The sequence below is a fragment of the Muntiacus reevesi genome, chromosome 1 (genome assembly GCF_963930625.1).
Source record: "Muntiacus reevesi chromosome 1, mMunRee1.1, whole genome shotgun sequence".
Classification (NCBI taxonomy): Eukaryota; Metazoa; Chordata; class Mammalia; order Artiodactyla; family Cervidae; genus Muntiacus; species Muntiacus reevesi.
The window spans coordinates 209,098,158-209,115,671 of record NC_089249.1 but is presented as its reverse complement, the minus strand read 5'-3'; the positions used below and the strand labels follow the sequence as shown (position 1 = coordinate 209,115,671).

The following is a 17,514-nucleotide window of genomic DNA, read 5'->3' as shown; positions in this document are numbered from 1 at the left end:
AGCTGATAGGAATGATTCAGCAGAGATAATAGAAAGATGGATGGGTGGAATTAATTAGTGAATAGGTAGAGGAAGGAAGGGTTATAACTAAAGAAATATCCGAGAAAGTCAAGAGGTGGACTGAAAGCTAGAATGTAACTAGAGGAATTGGCCTCTGAGAGAAGGAGAGGCACTCCCTCCACTATAGCAGAGGAAGGAAGAGAGGTTTGTGGGAGGGTGATGCGGATAGAGTAGGGGTAAAGATGAGGGATGTCAAGTCTGATGGCTTCTGTATTCTCCTTGAAGTGTGAAGAGCAGTTCTCAGCTCAGAGGGAGGGTGGAGGAAGGGGCAAGGGAGATTCAAAGAGAAGAGGGGAAGGTCTGGCATGGTTGATGGTGGTTCCTCTGGAGCAGTGGTTCTCAACATGTGGTTCCTGGACCGAGAGCATCAGCATCACCTGGGAACTTTTCTGAAATGCAGTTTTTGAGATCCCGTACCATTAGACCAGAAACTTGGGAGGTGGAACCCAGCAATCTGTGTTGTTTTCGTTGTTGTTAACCTCCTTACCATTTATTGAGTCGTGAACTGCTGCAGTCATTGCTGAAATCTGAGACTCACTCATCCTGATCCTTCTCTTGACTTCCCCTTGAAAAGGAAGCCTGGAGCAGAGCCACCCCAAAGCCCGGAGGGTAGAAAGAAGACATGCAGGGAAATGGGAGGAGGGAAGCAGAACCAGGGTGCAAAGTTAGACTCCTGGGGACACACACGCACTCACACAGGCAAAGACCAGGAGTGTCTATCTCTCCTCAGTCAATGGCCATGAGAACATTAGGGAAGGACCAGGTGTCCACAAGACATTTCAGTCCTTCCTGTCATGAAGCATCGGCCAAGAGGGGCTGAGCCAAGGTCACTGGCCTCTGCCTTCAGGGCACGTGAGGCCTGAGCCAGAGCAGCTTTGATGGTGGCCACCACCTTCAGAAACTTGCTCTCCGTGTCCACATAGCCATCACCTCCCTTCTTGGAGTGAACCAGCTTCCCTGCTACGAACACTTCAAAGAAGCCAGTGACCTGGAAAGTCCTCTCGCCGCAAATGTCCAAGCATCTGGGAACCCATCTTCTAACTTCTTTTTGATCTGAAGATACTTGAAGTGCCACAGTACTTGAAGATACTTAAGTGCCACAGTAAACCACTTGGATAATGACCGCCACAGTTCTGGACCATAGTCCGCTATAGCGAGGACTCCGGATCTGAATCCCAGGGAGGAAAAGTGAGGTCTGCCAGAGATCTGTGTTTTAACAAGTCATCTTGGTGATACTGATGCTAGTTGAAGTTGGAGAACCACTGTTCTAGAGAAAAGTAGCAAGACAACATTTTGTAGCTAAAACCTTGAATTTAAAGTGAAACCAGTTTGTACTGTGTGGTTTTCTCTTGGTGCTTAGCAGCTGGGATTGAGGCATGGGTGAGAGGTGCCAGGATTCAACTAGAACTGAGAGGTCCTAAGTACACAGAGGTGGGAGAGGGGGCCTGATGGAGCTGGAAGCATTTCAGGGAACTGATTATGATGGTCAGTCATGCAATCTGAAGCTGAAGAAGGAGGACAGAAAAGTCAGAAGGGGCCAATGAAAGTAAGAAGTCTCAGATTGAAAAGGGAACTCTCACACTGTTGGTGGAAATGCAAACTAGTACAGTCGCTATGGAGAACAGTGTGGAAATTCCTTAAAAAACTGGAAATAGAACTGCCATATGACCCAACAATCCCATGACTGGACATACACAAAGAGGAAACCAGAATTGAAAAAGACATGTGTACCCCAATGTTCATCATAGCACTGTTTACAATAACTAGGACATGGAAGCAACCTAGATGTCCATCAGCAGACGAACGGACAAAAAAGTTGTGGTACATATACACAATGGAATATTACTTAGCTATTAAAAAGAATGCGTTTGAATCAGTTCTAATGAGGTGAATTAAACTGGAGCCTATTATACAGAGTGAAGTAAGTCAGACAGAAAATCACCAATACGGTATATTAACACATATATATGGAATTTAGAAAGATGGTAACAACGACCCTATATGCGAGACAGCAAAAGAGACCCAGGTATAAAGAACAGACTTTTGGACTCTGTGGGAGAAGGCAAGCATGGGGTGATTGGAGAGAATAGCACTGAAACATGTATATTACCATATGTGAAACAGATGACCAGTCCAAGTTCGATGCATGAAACAGGGCACTCAAAGCCAGTGCTCTAGGACAACCCAGAGGGATGGGATGGGGCGGGTGGTGGGTGGGGGGTTCGGGATGGGGAACACATGTAGGTCTATGGCTGATTCATGTCAATGTATGGCAAAAATCACCACAATATTGTACAGTAATTAGCCTCCAATTAAAATAATTAATTAAAAAAAAAAGATGTCTCCAGATCAGTTGAAGTTTTCACACATGGTAGCGGGGGGCGGGGGGTAACACCGTTGAAAAGAAGGGCTCTGTATGGCACCACTAGGTCATGTCTGAGTTCGTGCATTCACAGAGACAGTGCTTTAGAGATCTGACTAAATGAGTTCTGTGTAAAAATTCCGTAAAACAAATACTTGGCCTGTGTGCCTGCATTAGTGTATGCATTAAGAGGCCAGGAAGTTGTAAGATAGTTGGATCTCATACAAAGCACAAGCCTTTTAAAAAAAAAAAAAAATTAGCAATGACACAAGTAAAACCATATAAGAAAATGTTTACTTTCTTTAAATCAGCTTTTTAAATTATTCAACTTCTGTGAGAGATTATTTCTGTTCATCTTAAACTACTGCTACTCAGAATAATAATAAATAGCATTTATTAGGTACTTACAATACAGCAGGCACTGTAGAAGTTTCCTTATAGGCATGAGTCTTATTTCATCATGACCACAGCCTCTGGAGTAGACTGTTATTGACCTTGTTGAAGCATGGAGGATCTAAGAAAATTGCCTATGATTAATTTTAAACAATTTAAGTAAATAAATGTTCAGAAGTACATACAATTCTTACAAACCTAAACAACCTACCTACCATTTCTTCAGTAACTGTAAAAGAATAAAGTGTAGTTTTCACTTGATCAGTGACCACCCCCAGGTGATAGCACCCAGGTGAGCCTTGAGGAAACATGCATGAAAAAGATGTGTTGGCAAAAGTTAGGGGCATGCCGATCAGGTGCTCCCTGGCTCCCTCCCTGGGGCACAGCTGGACCAGGCTGAGGCTGACGGTGGTTGAGTAGACCACTCCCTGGGATGGTTGATCTGGTCAACTAGTGTGGTTAGTGTGTACACCTGATGAGATGTCCAGATTGTTGTGCATCGGTCCCACTGTTGTATTTGTACCCTTGTGTTTCTCCTGTATCCCTGCCTCGCCCCAGTGATGTCTGACTCCTCAGCAGGAAGGACAGCCAGACAGCACTGGGACAGCCAGGGACGGGGAGCAGAAGTGAATCCAAAAATGTTCTCTTCAGGCCCCAGAGACACATCTTCCAGCCTGTTCTCATCCTCCTCCTTTTTTTAAAATAAATTCATGTTTTACTCTCAAACTTTGCTAAGATCTTCAAAATGTAAAGCTTCTGCTTGAAAATGTATATAGTCATTTCAACTTGCTCAAGTACCACTGTAAACCTTTGGTATCTCCCTTTAATTGCTCTTAATAGCTGTTAAAAGATCATAAAATTTGTGATTAAAAAGTTAAAGTAGAATTGTGTTTTCTTCCACTAGCCAATGCTAAATTATTCCCTCTGGGTCATTTTACAGTGATTTGGACAGTCCTTTGTAAAATAAGTTTAATGAAACACATAGGGATGCTGTATGTGGTTTGGGTAAGAGACTCAATTTAGTAGGATATTTTTCTGGATAATCAGCTTACATTTTTCTTATTTAGACTTGTTTAGTCTTATTACGTATATGCTTGAATTCTTTACTGTTTGGTAATATGTGTTCTTGGCACCTACTGTTTTAGGCAGACAAGTTTTTCATGTATTGGTCCTTTTTTTATAGACAGTGCTGTGTATGTGTGAACCCTAATTGCTTTTTCATTTTTCATTTATATTGTGGGCTTTTTTAAAGTGAAAGTCGCTCAGTTGTGTCTGACTCTTTGCGATCCCATACAGTCCATACAGTCCATTCCATACAGTCCATGGAATTCCCCAGGCCAGAATACTGGAGTGGGTAGCCTTTCCCTTCTCTAGGGGATCTTAGTAAGTTAAAAATAAAAATATCTAGGTTGCTTCCTTCCTCTCTTTCTTTCTCCTTCTCTCCTTTTCTTCCTTCTTTCCCTCCTTCCTAAGTATTCTACCCAGTACTAAAGTAGTGAATTAAAAGTAAAATAGCAGAGTTGGGTTTTTTCTTTTCTTCTCTTAATTATTCTACCCAGTACTCTGCTCTTTGGGCCAAAAATTGGACTTTATGATCTGCAGAGGCAAGAAGTCTGTCTCAGTAGAGGTTTGTGTTCTACCACAGGTAACAATCCAATGAAAGAACTTAACTGAAATTGGGATTTCTCTTTCGCAGGCTTATTATTTCCTCAAGCATTGCCAGTGGCAGGTAATTGTGGGTTTTGTTACCGTAATTAAAAATCATCAGGGATTGGATCTCTGGGTGTTTTGGCTTTTCCGTCAGGATCACAAGATAATAGATAAACTCAGGGACTACACCCCTGTTCCAGGCATGAAGGGAGAGGAAAGGGGTGGGAAAATGAGCAAAAAGATGAGAGACAGCAGAGCCTCACTATTCACTTTCAGGGAACATTTTGGGTTTTTTCCATTCAATGACTACCACTGACATCTTAGTGACCAGGTCTGTGCCATGTGGTAAGGGAATCTGGGAAGTATTGGGGGCGGGTATTGTTTTTTGTTATTCTTGTTTAATTTTTTTTAGCTTGGCAGTTTGCCACCCCCCCCCCCAAAACAAATTGGTGTTTCATTAATAAGGATGAAGGGGAGAATGAATCTGTGTTAAGCAACTGACAGTCTGTCACAGCCTCCAGTGGCAGAAGGCAGAGAGAATTCAAGGTTATGTGTGAAGCAGTTGTCCCTGCCATCATTCTCTGCCTGCTTCCTGGAAAACCTTGGAACCTATCAGAAAAAGTCTGGTGTAATCTGAAAACCACCAGGAAAGGATCCATACTCATTGTTGAGTGTAAATTCCTGAATGAAAGTGAAGTGAAAGTCACGTGGTCATGTCCAACTCTTTGTGACCCCATAGACAATAGGGTCCATGGAATTCTCCAGGCCAGAATACTAGAGTAGGTAACCATTCCCTTCTTCCCAACCCAAGGATCAAACCAAGGTCTCCCGCATTGCAGGCATATTCTTTACCAGCTGAGCCACAAGGGAAGCCCATAAATTCCTGAATAGACATGTATAGTTTAACTCCAAGTTATGGGAGGACTTATTTCAGCATTAGATTTGGGGGGAAGGGCCAGAGTAGGTATGTTCTTCTTTCCATGGACTTGAGCACAGGCTCCTGCTTGGACATACAATGCAATGGCTAGTAGTCATGTGTATAGAGGACCCTCTCTCATCTTTCATGCTGTTATGGTTTACCTTTCTTAGTATAGTCCCTTTGGGCTACTGGTAGCCCACCTGTGTATTTTATGTGGACAATTTCATTGACTGCATTCTGCCTTGCTGCCAAGAGGTCAAGGGTCCCTCTCCCACTTCCATTATTCTTTCCTGTAGAGACTTATTTTTAACTATAGACCTATGAACTGTCTCCACAAGGGCTACTTTTCATTTCTGGCACATTTCTCTGAGGACTTGCTACTGCATCCTGAAATAAGTCTGTGTCTCACTCTAGCTGCTTCCCACTGTGTTCCCACTGAATTCTATTCACTGTCAACTTTCAAGTTCAACTTCATTCAAGCATCTTACATTCACGTAAAACATTACATGTATAACTTCAGCATTTTAACAGGAGATTCAATGCAGTACTTATAACAACTATAAGTTGTTGGCAGTTACTGTTGGCAGTCTTCATTTAAAATTTTAAAAAGATATTTGCCCAGTATGCTACATCTTACCTGTAAAGCAATACTTCAGAAGGCCTAGTTGATCTAAACTACACCTCCAGCAAAGGAGATGCAGACATAAAGAACAAACTTAGGGTCACAGTGGGAGAGGGAGAGGGTGAGATGACTTAGAGAGCAGCATTGAAATACATACATTACCATATGTAAGATAGATAGCCAGTGGGGTGGGGAGGGAGGTGGGAGTGAGGTTTAAGAGGGAGGGGACATATGCATACCTATGGCTGATTCATGCTAATGTTTGGCAGAAACCATCACAATATTGTAAAATAATTACCCTCCAATTAAAAATTAAATTAAATTTTTAAAAAAACTACACCTCTTCAAACTCAGCTGTGCTTGAGCTAAGTCACAGTATACAGTATGTGAAGAAAGAGAATACTAAATAAATCAGAGGAATACAGCAGATAGTTGGGAGCATGTTTAAGTGACTTGAGAGAGCAAATGGTTTTCAAGCATTTTAAGCACTTTAAAAACATCAATTCCTCAACATGCATAGGCTATGCTAATTGTAAATCTTTCATTAAAAACCAGTCTCTAGAGACTCTCTCCAGGCAATATCTTGCAACCCTAGTTCTGATTACTATTTCTTCTTTAAAGTAAAAAGACAGTGCTTCCATAGGCATATTCTATAATTTGTATTTCAGTTGGTGTCATACCATATTCTTTGAAAAACTCAATCAGTTTTGAGGTGCTTTGTAATATATGGTTTTATTCAAATGTGTCAGTCCCTTGATCTCAGTTTTGGCTTATAGGTAAGTAGCTAGTTTATAACTGCTTTTAGAATGTTTTTTTTTCTGTTGGATGATCAAGAACACGATCATCTTGTTCTTATAAATCTGACATTATCTGTAATGTGTAATTGAGCCACATTGTTCTTCAGTGTATAGTTAGGTAGTTTAAATAGATCAAAGGTATATAAGATGTCACTTTAAAGCATTTTGCCAAGTCAAAGAAGAACTGAGTTGGTCGGAGGTTGTCAAATAGATTTTGAAATGTTTCTGTCTTTGTTCTTTTTTTGTCATCTGTTTTTTGTTTGTTTTTTTTTAATATAGGACAAATTAATGAGTTTATTGTTTTCCTTCTTGGAGTCCTTATATACTTGTAAGAATTAGTTGAGACTTAAGAACTTTTAGAAAAATATTTTATCTATTTATTGGGCTGTGTTGGGTCTTATTTGCATCATGCAGGCTCTTTGTTGCAGCACACGGGCTTCTCTAGTTATGGGCTCTAGAGCGAATGGGCTTCATTGCCCTGAGGCATATGGAATCTTAGTTCCCCAACCAAGGATTGAACCCATATTGCCTGCATTGGAAGGCAGATTCTTAACCACTGGACAACCAGGCAAGTTCCTAGAAAATTTTTAAATCCAAAGAAAGTTAGAAGTGTTATTTTAAGGGAGCTAATTTCAGTGGTTCCTTTAAATTTATTTATGGGATAAATTAAATCTATAAAAACAGTAGAAAAATATGTATTGGAAAAGATAAAGGATTCCAATAAAACTTACTAAGAAAATAACTAAACTATATAGCCAAATGCTGCTGTGCATGCAGTAAATGTCAGTAAATATTTCCAGAATGAATAGATAACAGTGAATAGACCCAGTGAATAGATAACATTTGTAGATCAGTAGTTTTACAGCAGGTGAGACTTGGGTTCCAATCCTGCTTGACCCCTTACCTTTGAGAAAATATGCACAGGTGATTTTGCCTTTTCTGAGCCCCAGATTCCTCATATGTAGAATGTGGATAATGAACATATCTCATAGTACTGTGAAAATTAAGTAAGAAATTAAATAAGACCCCAGCACAGACCAGGCTTTAAATAAAGTTTATTGTTGTTATAAACCATATGAAAAATGCCATATGTGGTAGGTTAAAATTGTCAAAAGCTAGTATGACTCAATCACATCACAAAATGATTTTATTATTTCACACACACAAAGTGATAACTTAGCCCAACCTGAGGATCTTGGGAACATTTTTTAAGGAAAGTAACACTTGAGCTGAGGCTTGAAGGAGAAGTAGGAGTTGGCCTGTTGAGAAGGTGGGAAGGGCATTTCTAATAATAGAGCTATCCCCTGGTAAAAGTAGGGCTTCCCTCATAGCTCAGTTGGTAAAGAATGCGCCTGCAATGCAGGAGATTCAGGTTCAATTCCTGGGCCGGGAAGATCCCCTAGAGAAGGAAACGGCAACCTGCTCAAGTATTCTTGCCTGGAAAATCCCTTGGACAGAGGAGAGTGGCTGGCTATGGTCCACGGGGTTGCAAGAATCCACCATGACTTAGTGTCTAAACCACCACCACCTGGTAAAAGTATAACCAAGTCTAAGGTAGAATATTTGAATAGTATTGTTTGGCCAGATTGGTCCTTAATGGCTTTTATAAACCCTGTGTGCACTGTAATCAGAGTAATAATCTATTAACCTAGGACTATATTATCCTTATCAAAAAAAAAGTTGGAGCATAATACTTCAGTATATGCATATTTAGTCATGTTTTTTACATATACTGCTATAAATCCATTAAAAATTAGAAAATATAGATTTCTTTATTTTTCATTATTATTTTCAATCTTTTAAATATATTTTTAATCTTTTTTAATATTTGTTTTTCAGAATCACAATTAATTATCTTGCTCAACTCCCCACATGTCTGTAACCCACTTTGGAGATCACTGGCCTATGAAAATCCATTGAATGTGAACAAAAGTTTTCCTCCTGCTTCCCAACCATGTTTTGTGAGAGTTTAGGGTTTGCATTTTCTGCATCTGCATGATCTCATGACTCCAATCTAGAAAAGTAACCTATTTTCCCCCAGCTGACTGTATCTGTCAGGGATGTGTTTCCTCAGAGCAGAAGCAAAACCACTCAGGAAGTGCATACCTTGAACCTGGTCTAGCCTTTCCCACAGATATATCCCTGCAGAAGATGAGTTCATGAACCAAAACTGCAAAACAGAAGAAATGAACAGCTCCGAGTGAGAGACACAAAAACAGAACTAAATCCCAAGAAGCTCAAGTACAAGCGTGATTGAATGGAAAGTCCAAATTAAAATGTCTAAAACAGGTGAAGGCATAAAAGATCATGAACCAACAAATAGCAAAACAGGCAGGATTGAAAAGGAACCAAATATGAAATGAAAAATCTAATTAACTCCGTAGATTTTTGCTCATGCTTAGTTACTCAGTCATGTCCGACTCTGAGACCCTATGGACTGTAGCCTGCCAGGCTCCTCTGTCCATTGAACTTTTTAGGCAAGAGAGAGGCCATAATGCATGATCACTGATCTGAGGAATGCCACTGATGTTCCAGTTGTGGTCAAAAACATAAATCATCTTTCATATGACACAGAGGCCCCAGCCCACCTTTATAGTTCAGACTCTCCTATGTGATTGCTCAGCTTTATTTTCCTCAGGCACAACCTCACTGACCTTTCTGTTTTCCTAATGCCATGCTTCCACCTTCCACAAGCCTTTGAACACATTAGGTTTTGAACAGTATGCTGTGCTTTGCATCTGAAATATCCCACTCCCTTTATTCTGTTAGCTCATTCAACTCTCAGCTCAAGGGTCACTTTCCCAGGGAAGCTTTGTTAATACTTCACAAGTTAATGGGGGCTTCCCTGGTAGCTCAGCTGGTAAAGAATCCACCTGCAACACAAGAGACCACAGTTCGATTCCTGGTTGGGAAGATTCCCTGGAGAAGGAATAGACTACCCACTCCAGTATTCTTGGGCTTCCATTGTGGCTCAGCTGGTTCAGAATCTGCCTGCAATGCAGGAAACCTGGGTTTGATCCCTGGATCAGGAAGATTCCCTGGAGAAGGGAAAAGCTACCCACTCCAGTGTTCTGGCCTGGAGAATTCCATGGACTGTATAATCCATGGGGTCGTAAAGAGTCAGACACGACTGAGCATCCATATACATAAATGGGGTGATTTGTTACTAATGCTTACAGAAACAGATTCCTTCCCTTCAGGGTACTTATCTCAGCTTGTAATCTCATATCCATCCCTGTGATTATCTGAACACTATCCATCTTCCCCACTAGACTGTGAGTCCTGGGAAGACAAGATCATGGTTGTGTGGTTACCCATTATGCCAGGGGTTGTACTTAATGCCTGGTAAATAGATATCTTTTTTTATGAGTAGATATTCTAGAAACATAAGAGACTTAAAATTTGATATTAGAATAGCTCATATGGTGGTTGTTTTCCAGTCTCTATTGTCCCCTGGTTTTATCTTTTTATCCATATTATCAGAAATTAGATTTCTTCTGTCAAATATTCCTGAAGCCAAATCACATTGTTTCCTTACACAGATTCTTTACCATTTTAAACAGGCCCTTGTCAGAAGCCTTCAGCTTTTCATGCAGGTCCTCAGATTTCTTGTAAGATAGTCTATAGAGCCCTGTGAAACGATAGCAGATGTCTGTTTGAATCTCTGAATAGTGCAGTTTCCAACAGAACCAGAGCAGACTCATCAGAGGAATGGTGGGACACAGAAGGATGTGTGCTGCAGTGGGCTCCCAGGAAGCACATCTGATTTTTATTTTTCAGGTGATCATGAACCTTCTTAGATCTGTTTACTGGCTGACTTTTTCAAAATAGTTCCTTCAGTAACCTTCCTGTGGTTCATTTTGTGAAATCGTGAGCAAGTGCTGGGGAGGAGGTACATGGAGGCCTGAGGCCCGCAGAGCCTCTCTGAGCTGGTAGGTTTGGTTCCCAAAGGACAGAACACTGAAGCCCACTCACTGCAGTGAAAAGGTATTGATTTTTCTCCCTCCCTGTTCTCAGCTGCACCTCTGAAGTCAGAATGGTGCGCAGCATCTTTTCTGGTAAAGAGAGAAAAAACTGTCACGAACTTGGTCACCCTAGTCGGACATTTCAAACCAAATGAGGTGGAATAGGAAAAGAGCTTTCCAAGCTCTTGGAAACCTCCCGACTTAATTCAGTACCCTGAATTTTGTGACCAGGAGGTTCCTTCCAGTTCATAACAAACCTTGATAGACAATGGGAAGAAATGTGGTGGGGTTTTTTTTCCCTTTAATGTTTTGAAAAGAGAATAAAAGGATCAAATCCGTGAAACCAATACAGCTTTGTGCAGTGATCTTGGAAGGTTAGCACAGTGGTCTTGTCCAAGTTTTCAGCAAGATTCTCCGTTCCTGTTATAATTGGCTGCTTGCTAGGTTTGGACCTAACTAGAATGCCAGCGTTCGATTTCACCGTGTCCTCGGTGGAGATATGTCACCGTTTATGCTCGCCTTAGTGACAATTTTCTAAAATGGAAACTCGTGGGAAATCATTACAGTGTTTATACGCCTCTCTTGTCGGACAGCGTTATCCTGTGATATTTTACCAGCGTTTTCCACTGCGTGATGGCATCTAGTGAAGGTTAAGGCAGCACGGGTCCCTCTGTAATTTTGTGACTGCATTTTACTTACTGAAGAAGAAAAGATAACTGACAATTAAATGTTTGGGATGTCACAGAAAGAACATGTGCAACTAATCAATGCTATCCTTTGGGAACATGATTTTATAAAGCTGATAAGGTAGAAAAATCGGGATTTTGTGATTTGTGTTACATGATGATAATTGCACCTTTTCAATAAAAGAGACATTTCTCCTGGAGTAAACACTTAGCTGGCGGAGGATGCTGGTACCAGTGCTATTGTTTTTCTGCCCCCTTTAGGCAATTTTTGGGTAAATACTTTCATAGAGACTTTTTCTTCCCATTCTTTTAGAGTGATATTTTGGTCTATAATAAGGAAAGTCGTTTATTCTTCTATGACTGAATAACATGGTTGTAAAAAATGATTATTTTTTTCTTCTTACAAGGTACACCCAATTGCCTGTGTTCATGTTTATCAGAGTTGGATATCATCTTAGCAAAGTCTGTTACATGATCTATCACACACTTGTTAAAATTCTTTGATTTAGCCCCATTTCCTTTGTGTATCTTAATAACAACCTGGTTTTTAATCTATGTCCTTCCTTTGTGGCAAATTGGATGGAACTTTCTTTACTGTGGTTTTTCAGTTAATTTGGTAGCATCTCCAGTCTGCATGTGTATGAAAGAGCAAGTAACAGACATTCAGAACCCAGATATTTAGAAGCTCTTAGGAGCCTACTCTTCCCATACATACCCTGCTTCTCCTAGTTTTATGGCCCAGGTTGCAGCTAGAGATAGATTCCTTCTCTGCTGGTTTAGACAGTAGTTTCTTCTTGTTCCAGCAGCTTTGGGAACTGCCACCCTCCTTAGCAGAATGGTTAGTTAACCTAAAGGCCACATGATCTCCTTGGTCCTCCACCACCCCCTTCCACGCTTGGTACCCACTGTTGAGTAACCTCTTCATATGGAAACCATTCTGAACCTTTTAGTCATTTTCACTGCTTACCTCTAGCTTGTCTGAGTTTTTTTTTTATTTATCTTTCCTTAGGGGTTAAATAGTATTGCATTAAGTGGAGTGAGAGGGCTGCTCAGCTCATTTTAGACCTTTGTGGAAATAGCACTTTCTTGCTGACCCACCACTTGCAACCAGCAGGGCTTATGACCTATTATCCAGCTTGCATTGGGGGCTTCATTCTGCCTCTTACAGTAGTTGACTTGGTACTTTAACCCGTGCAGTTTAATGGGATTACTTCTAACTTTTTCTCCAATGTGTTACTTTCATTTTGAACTCTGATGTTTTACTGCATAAATTAGCTACCAAACCATGCCACCCTCCTTAACAAAATGGTTAGTTAATCTAACTCACCATCTCTACTTGCATCTGGTGTCAGGACTCTACCTTCCGAGTTATTAATCAGTTAGAAAGCACTCAGCCCAGGACCCAGTACTGTCCAGCAATTCAAATTCCCCCTCATAACAGGTGTGGCATACTATCATATACCCTGCAGAAATAGAGCTTAAATCTTTCCCTCCTTTTTGGCTAATTTAGGAAACCTTAGCACCATGGCTTGTTGAATTCTAGAGTTATGTATAGAAGATGTAGATGCCATAAATATGAACTGCTTTCTAAATCCAGCACAGCAATATATTTTGGTCTTTCAAAAAAAAATCTTTTTCCAGGGTTGCCTCACCGCCAGACCCGCAGCCTAGAGCCGAAAGCACTCATGAATTCTAATAGCAAGGCGGCACGCACTGCAGCGGGGTTCTAATTGACAAAGAGGTGGAAAACTGAAGCAAGAAGGCTAGGCTAGCGTGTCCTTCAGGGGGCTGGCCTTCAGCACAGGCTCAGCGGTGCTCCAGGCTCCAGGCCAAATGAAGAATGTGGCCAGCAGTGCTGCTCCACACCCGAGCTGAGAGGAGGCATCCTTGGTGCGGCTGTCATAGGGCTGCGGGACCCCCTACCACTGGCAGCGCAATTATATATGTGTGTGCATGTTTCAGCAAGCAAGATTCTCTGCTTTCATCATTTTCAAGGGGATCCATGAATCGCAGAGGACTGAGAAGTTTTACTAAATAGACAATAATCCAGACCTCCAAAACCAATCTAATAGATTGTTGAGAATTGATACAGCAAAAAAAAAACTCAAAGAAAAGAGAATTAACATTTATCAAATGCTAATTATGCCAGAGAGTCTTGAAGACATCACCTAATCCTTACAATGACCTTTAGGGTAAGCAGAGGAGATGCTCAAGCTCAGGTCTTGGTCTAAATCTACATATTCTAGCTACACAACTTACCTCTATAAAGAATGAAAATAACCATTGAAGATCAATCAAAAATAAAGATAAGCAAGCTAAAACAACAGGGAAATGTGATTTGATATTTAAAATATAATTTTTATATATATAATAGAAAGTGAAAGTGAAGTCACTAAGTCGTGTCCGACTCTTTGTGACCCCATGGACCGTAGCCCACCAGGCTCCTCCATCCATGGGATATATATATATTAATTAAGAGCTTATCTGGCAAACAGTTCTGATGATTTAGACCAGACTGGGGTCCCAAGCATGTGGAATGGCCCAGGATGCAGCATCAAGAAGGAGTGGTTCTTTTTGAGCAGCAGCTTTTTGAGAAACTGAGGAAGATTTAAGTGAAATAGGTCATGTGGCCCTTCTTCACTGTTGGATCTCTCATGGAATGAGGTCATGTGTTTCTGAGCCAAAAGATTTGGTTGAACTCAGTTTCCCTTCTGCATCTCTGTACTAACTGATGACAGTCATTTCACTTATACATATTTTATTAAATTAGTTAAGTTCTATCTCTGGACTTAAGTATTATTTTCTTACAAGACTTCTTAGCAGAGTTTAGGGAATACTCCCTCCACATAACTGAATGCTTAACTAACTGCCCAGTGCTGCTTTCTTACAACTGTAAATCCTGAAATCCACATTGGCCGTTGTTTTATGGAAAATATTATTTGAGGCTATTCAGCTTCCCTGCTGGCTCAGATGGTAAAGAATTTGCCTGCAATGTTGGAGACCTGGATTTGATCCCTGGGTCGGGAAGATCCCCTGGAAAGGGCATGGCAACCCACTCCAGTGTTCTTGCCTGGAGAATCCCATGGGCAGAGGAACCTGGAGGGTTACCGTCCATGGGGTCGCAAAGAGTCAGACTCAACTGAACGACTAAGCACAGCACAGTGAACATTTAAATAAAATGCTCACAAATTTCTAAAGTCTTCTCTATTCTTTTTCCCCCAGTATATCTGACCTAAAACAGTGTGACCATCTATTTGGAGTACTCTGTTCAGGGAGGGTGAGCAGGATTAATTCCTGTCTTGGTGTTGCAGTGTAAACAGCTTTTTGCCTGTCTTTTGTCATTAATGATCATGCTGTAGACGTACCCAGTGCATTGTAAGCCAATCTGTCAAAGCCAATAAACAATTCACCTTGTTAAAATTCCCTAAATCTTGCATTAATAAAACGAAAGTAACCCCCTGAACACTCAGGAGATGTCTTCCTGCATACTACAGTGATGGATGACGTGTCTAAAGATCCTGGAAATTAAGTAGTTCGGGTCATTAAAAGTGTCCCACACTTGTTATTGATTTAATTTATTTTAAAAGGTGGGGGTGGAGATAAGAACGGTTACCCCCTCCCCTGTCGTGTTGTTGTTTTTTTTTTAATCTGAAAGCTACCACTTGTTCACGTAATTAAAACTATCACCAGGGTGAACAGCTCCACGTTTGTTACAACATGAAGCTTTATTATTCAAATAAGTATATCATCTTCTTAAACAGATAATCTACAAACAAGTAGATAATCATTGCATCTTGCACTATGGCAGAAATTCCTTAGAACCGCACATGTATCATGATTCCTGAAATCTTTCATTTCTGGGCACTGAAATAATTACCTTCTGGGTACCTCCCAAAATGTCCTCAGTTAGATGAAGGCCACAGAAATAGTAATAGAACTATGCCTCTGAATAAAGGACTTGTTTTTTTGTTCTCTCCATTTTGTCAATTTTTCATTTTTCTACTTTATAATCAAGAAAAGAGTGAACATTTGAGAAAGATGAATGGATGGATGAGCGGATGGGGGAATGGATGGATGCGAAAGTATTCAGAGGGTGCAGACCCCGTGTCACTATATTCTAAGGCAAGTTTAAGATATGTGTGTTTGTGTTTACTTGTTTATCACCAATTTTCTACACCAGTCCACTCCACTGGACGCATAATATTCATTGCCCTATCCCGGTGCCTAACATAATAGGTGCTCAGTAAGTATTTGTTTAATGAATAAAGTATTACCCCCAATACCCTTTTTTCCCCTCTCTTCTTCATTGCTTAAGCTTCAGGGAGTACAGTGGGCTGTGTAAGGAATAGTAAGAGCCCCAGACAAGGTTGGTTCTTCAGCTGATGACTCCCCAGGGACGGAGCAGCAGGAGCGTTGAGCACTAGAATCAAGCAGAGATCGGTCTGCTGGCACTGGTGACCTCTGTGGTAGCTCATTCCACTTATGTGTCCTGAACTGGGTAACAGAATTCCAAAACATAGTGAGAAATGGGGCAGCTCCAGATATAAATCATAATGAAACACAATACATTATGTAGAATTATGTGTATACAAGATACATGCAGTTTGATCTTACTTTTGTCATTTGTTATATACCTTTTGCATCACCTTGCATAGCTATTCCTGATCAGCTGTGTGAGTGACATTTCACCATTAATTCTCATTGTTTTTTAAATAGTGTATGTATTAGGGTGAAAAAAAAAGCCATGGTAAATTTCAAAAAATGACCCTTAAAATAGTTATATTAATTTTAGAAATTTTTGCACAATGTTTGGTGCTTTTCCCATGGTCTTTATTTTTTTTTTTAAAGCGGGGGAGGGAGGTGCAATCATTTCTTTGGCAGACCCTTTCAAAAATAAATATATATGAAAATGCACTCTTACAGTTCTCTATTCGATCCCTCCTGGAAATTGCATAATTTGGGTATCTGAGAACTGACATAGTTATGCCATTATGGCAGCTATTTAGCTGAGCTCCCTAAATGGAAGAACTCTATAGATTTTTTTTTTCAGTATTCACACTGATTTACACTTAGTGGTAAAATTGTTACTGACCCTTTAAGTGGAGCTGTCCAAATAGCAATAAATGTCAGTTGATCCTGTTGCTGAAATAGGTAATAGATAAAAGATCTTGACTAAATCTTGTGGTTTAAAAAACCATATATAACATTTCCTGAACAATTGTGGTCTCTTATAGATATACACACAGTCAAACCATTTCATCACTAAATAAAGAAAACTTGATGAAACTGTCTTAGCAGTATTGTTAGTGTTCCCAGATTTTCAAGTACTCTGGATTAGAACCTCCTTGAAGGCAGGGAACTGTGTCTACCTGGTACCCAGCTGTCTTGCCCCCTCGTCAGCATCTAATGTATAGAAAATGCTCTGTAAATGCTGGTTGGGTGAAGGAATAGATAAAAGGAGCATTTGCTGACACCGAATAGCATGTGTATTGGCCTGAATTCTTGGTGGGCGAAATAGGGACCACTCTCTTTTCACTGTTGAGTAATAACGCTGGTAAGAATTTTGATGGATGGTTATGACTTTTCAGAATAGTTTATTTGATTGATTGTCTAGCAGACTTCACTTTCTAATTGTTTTCTACTTTCACAGGCTGTCATTCTGGAAAATGAAGAACTTCCTAAGCTGTTTCTTGATTTCCTAAATGTGCGACATTTGCCCTCTCTACCAAAGACAGAGAGTTGTGGGTAAGAGTTGCTGTTGTTTACCTATTGGACTTGTACTTTAAGTTGCTTTGCAATCACTTATTGGCCTGACAAATAACCCTAATGATGCCAGAAGGGCCAGCCTGGGCACACCCACTCTTCTGGCTTGGGACAGCACTCGCTCGCCCCCTACTCGTAGTCAAAGGAATTGCTCTTGAGTTCTCATCTCCATATTGTGGCCAGGGGACCAACTAACTCGGGTTTAGACTTGAAGAATTGACTTTTTAAATTATTCAGTTACATGGAATGATGTTACATGATGGGAATTATGACTCTCAATAGCCTGCTCAAGAATTG

The 17,514-nt window shown here is 40.5% G+C and overlaps 1 protein-coding gene across 1 annotated transcript in view; it reads left to right on the top strand.

Moving 5' to 3' along the window:
• SNX24 (sorting nexin 24) overlaps nt 1–17,514 on the top strand; it is a 172,833-nt gene that overhangs the window by 147,810 nt on the left and 7,509 nt on the right. The window contains exon 4 of the mRNA XM_065934443.1: nt 17,105–17,199. Within this exon, the coding sequence (XP_065790515.1) occupies nt 17,105–17,199 (95 nt within the window). The remainder of the gene's footprint in view (nt 1–17,104; nt 17,200–17,514) is intronic.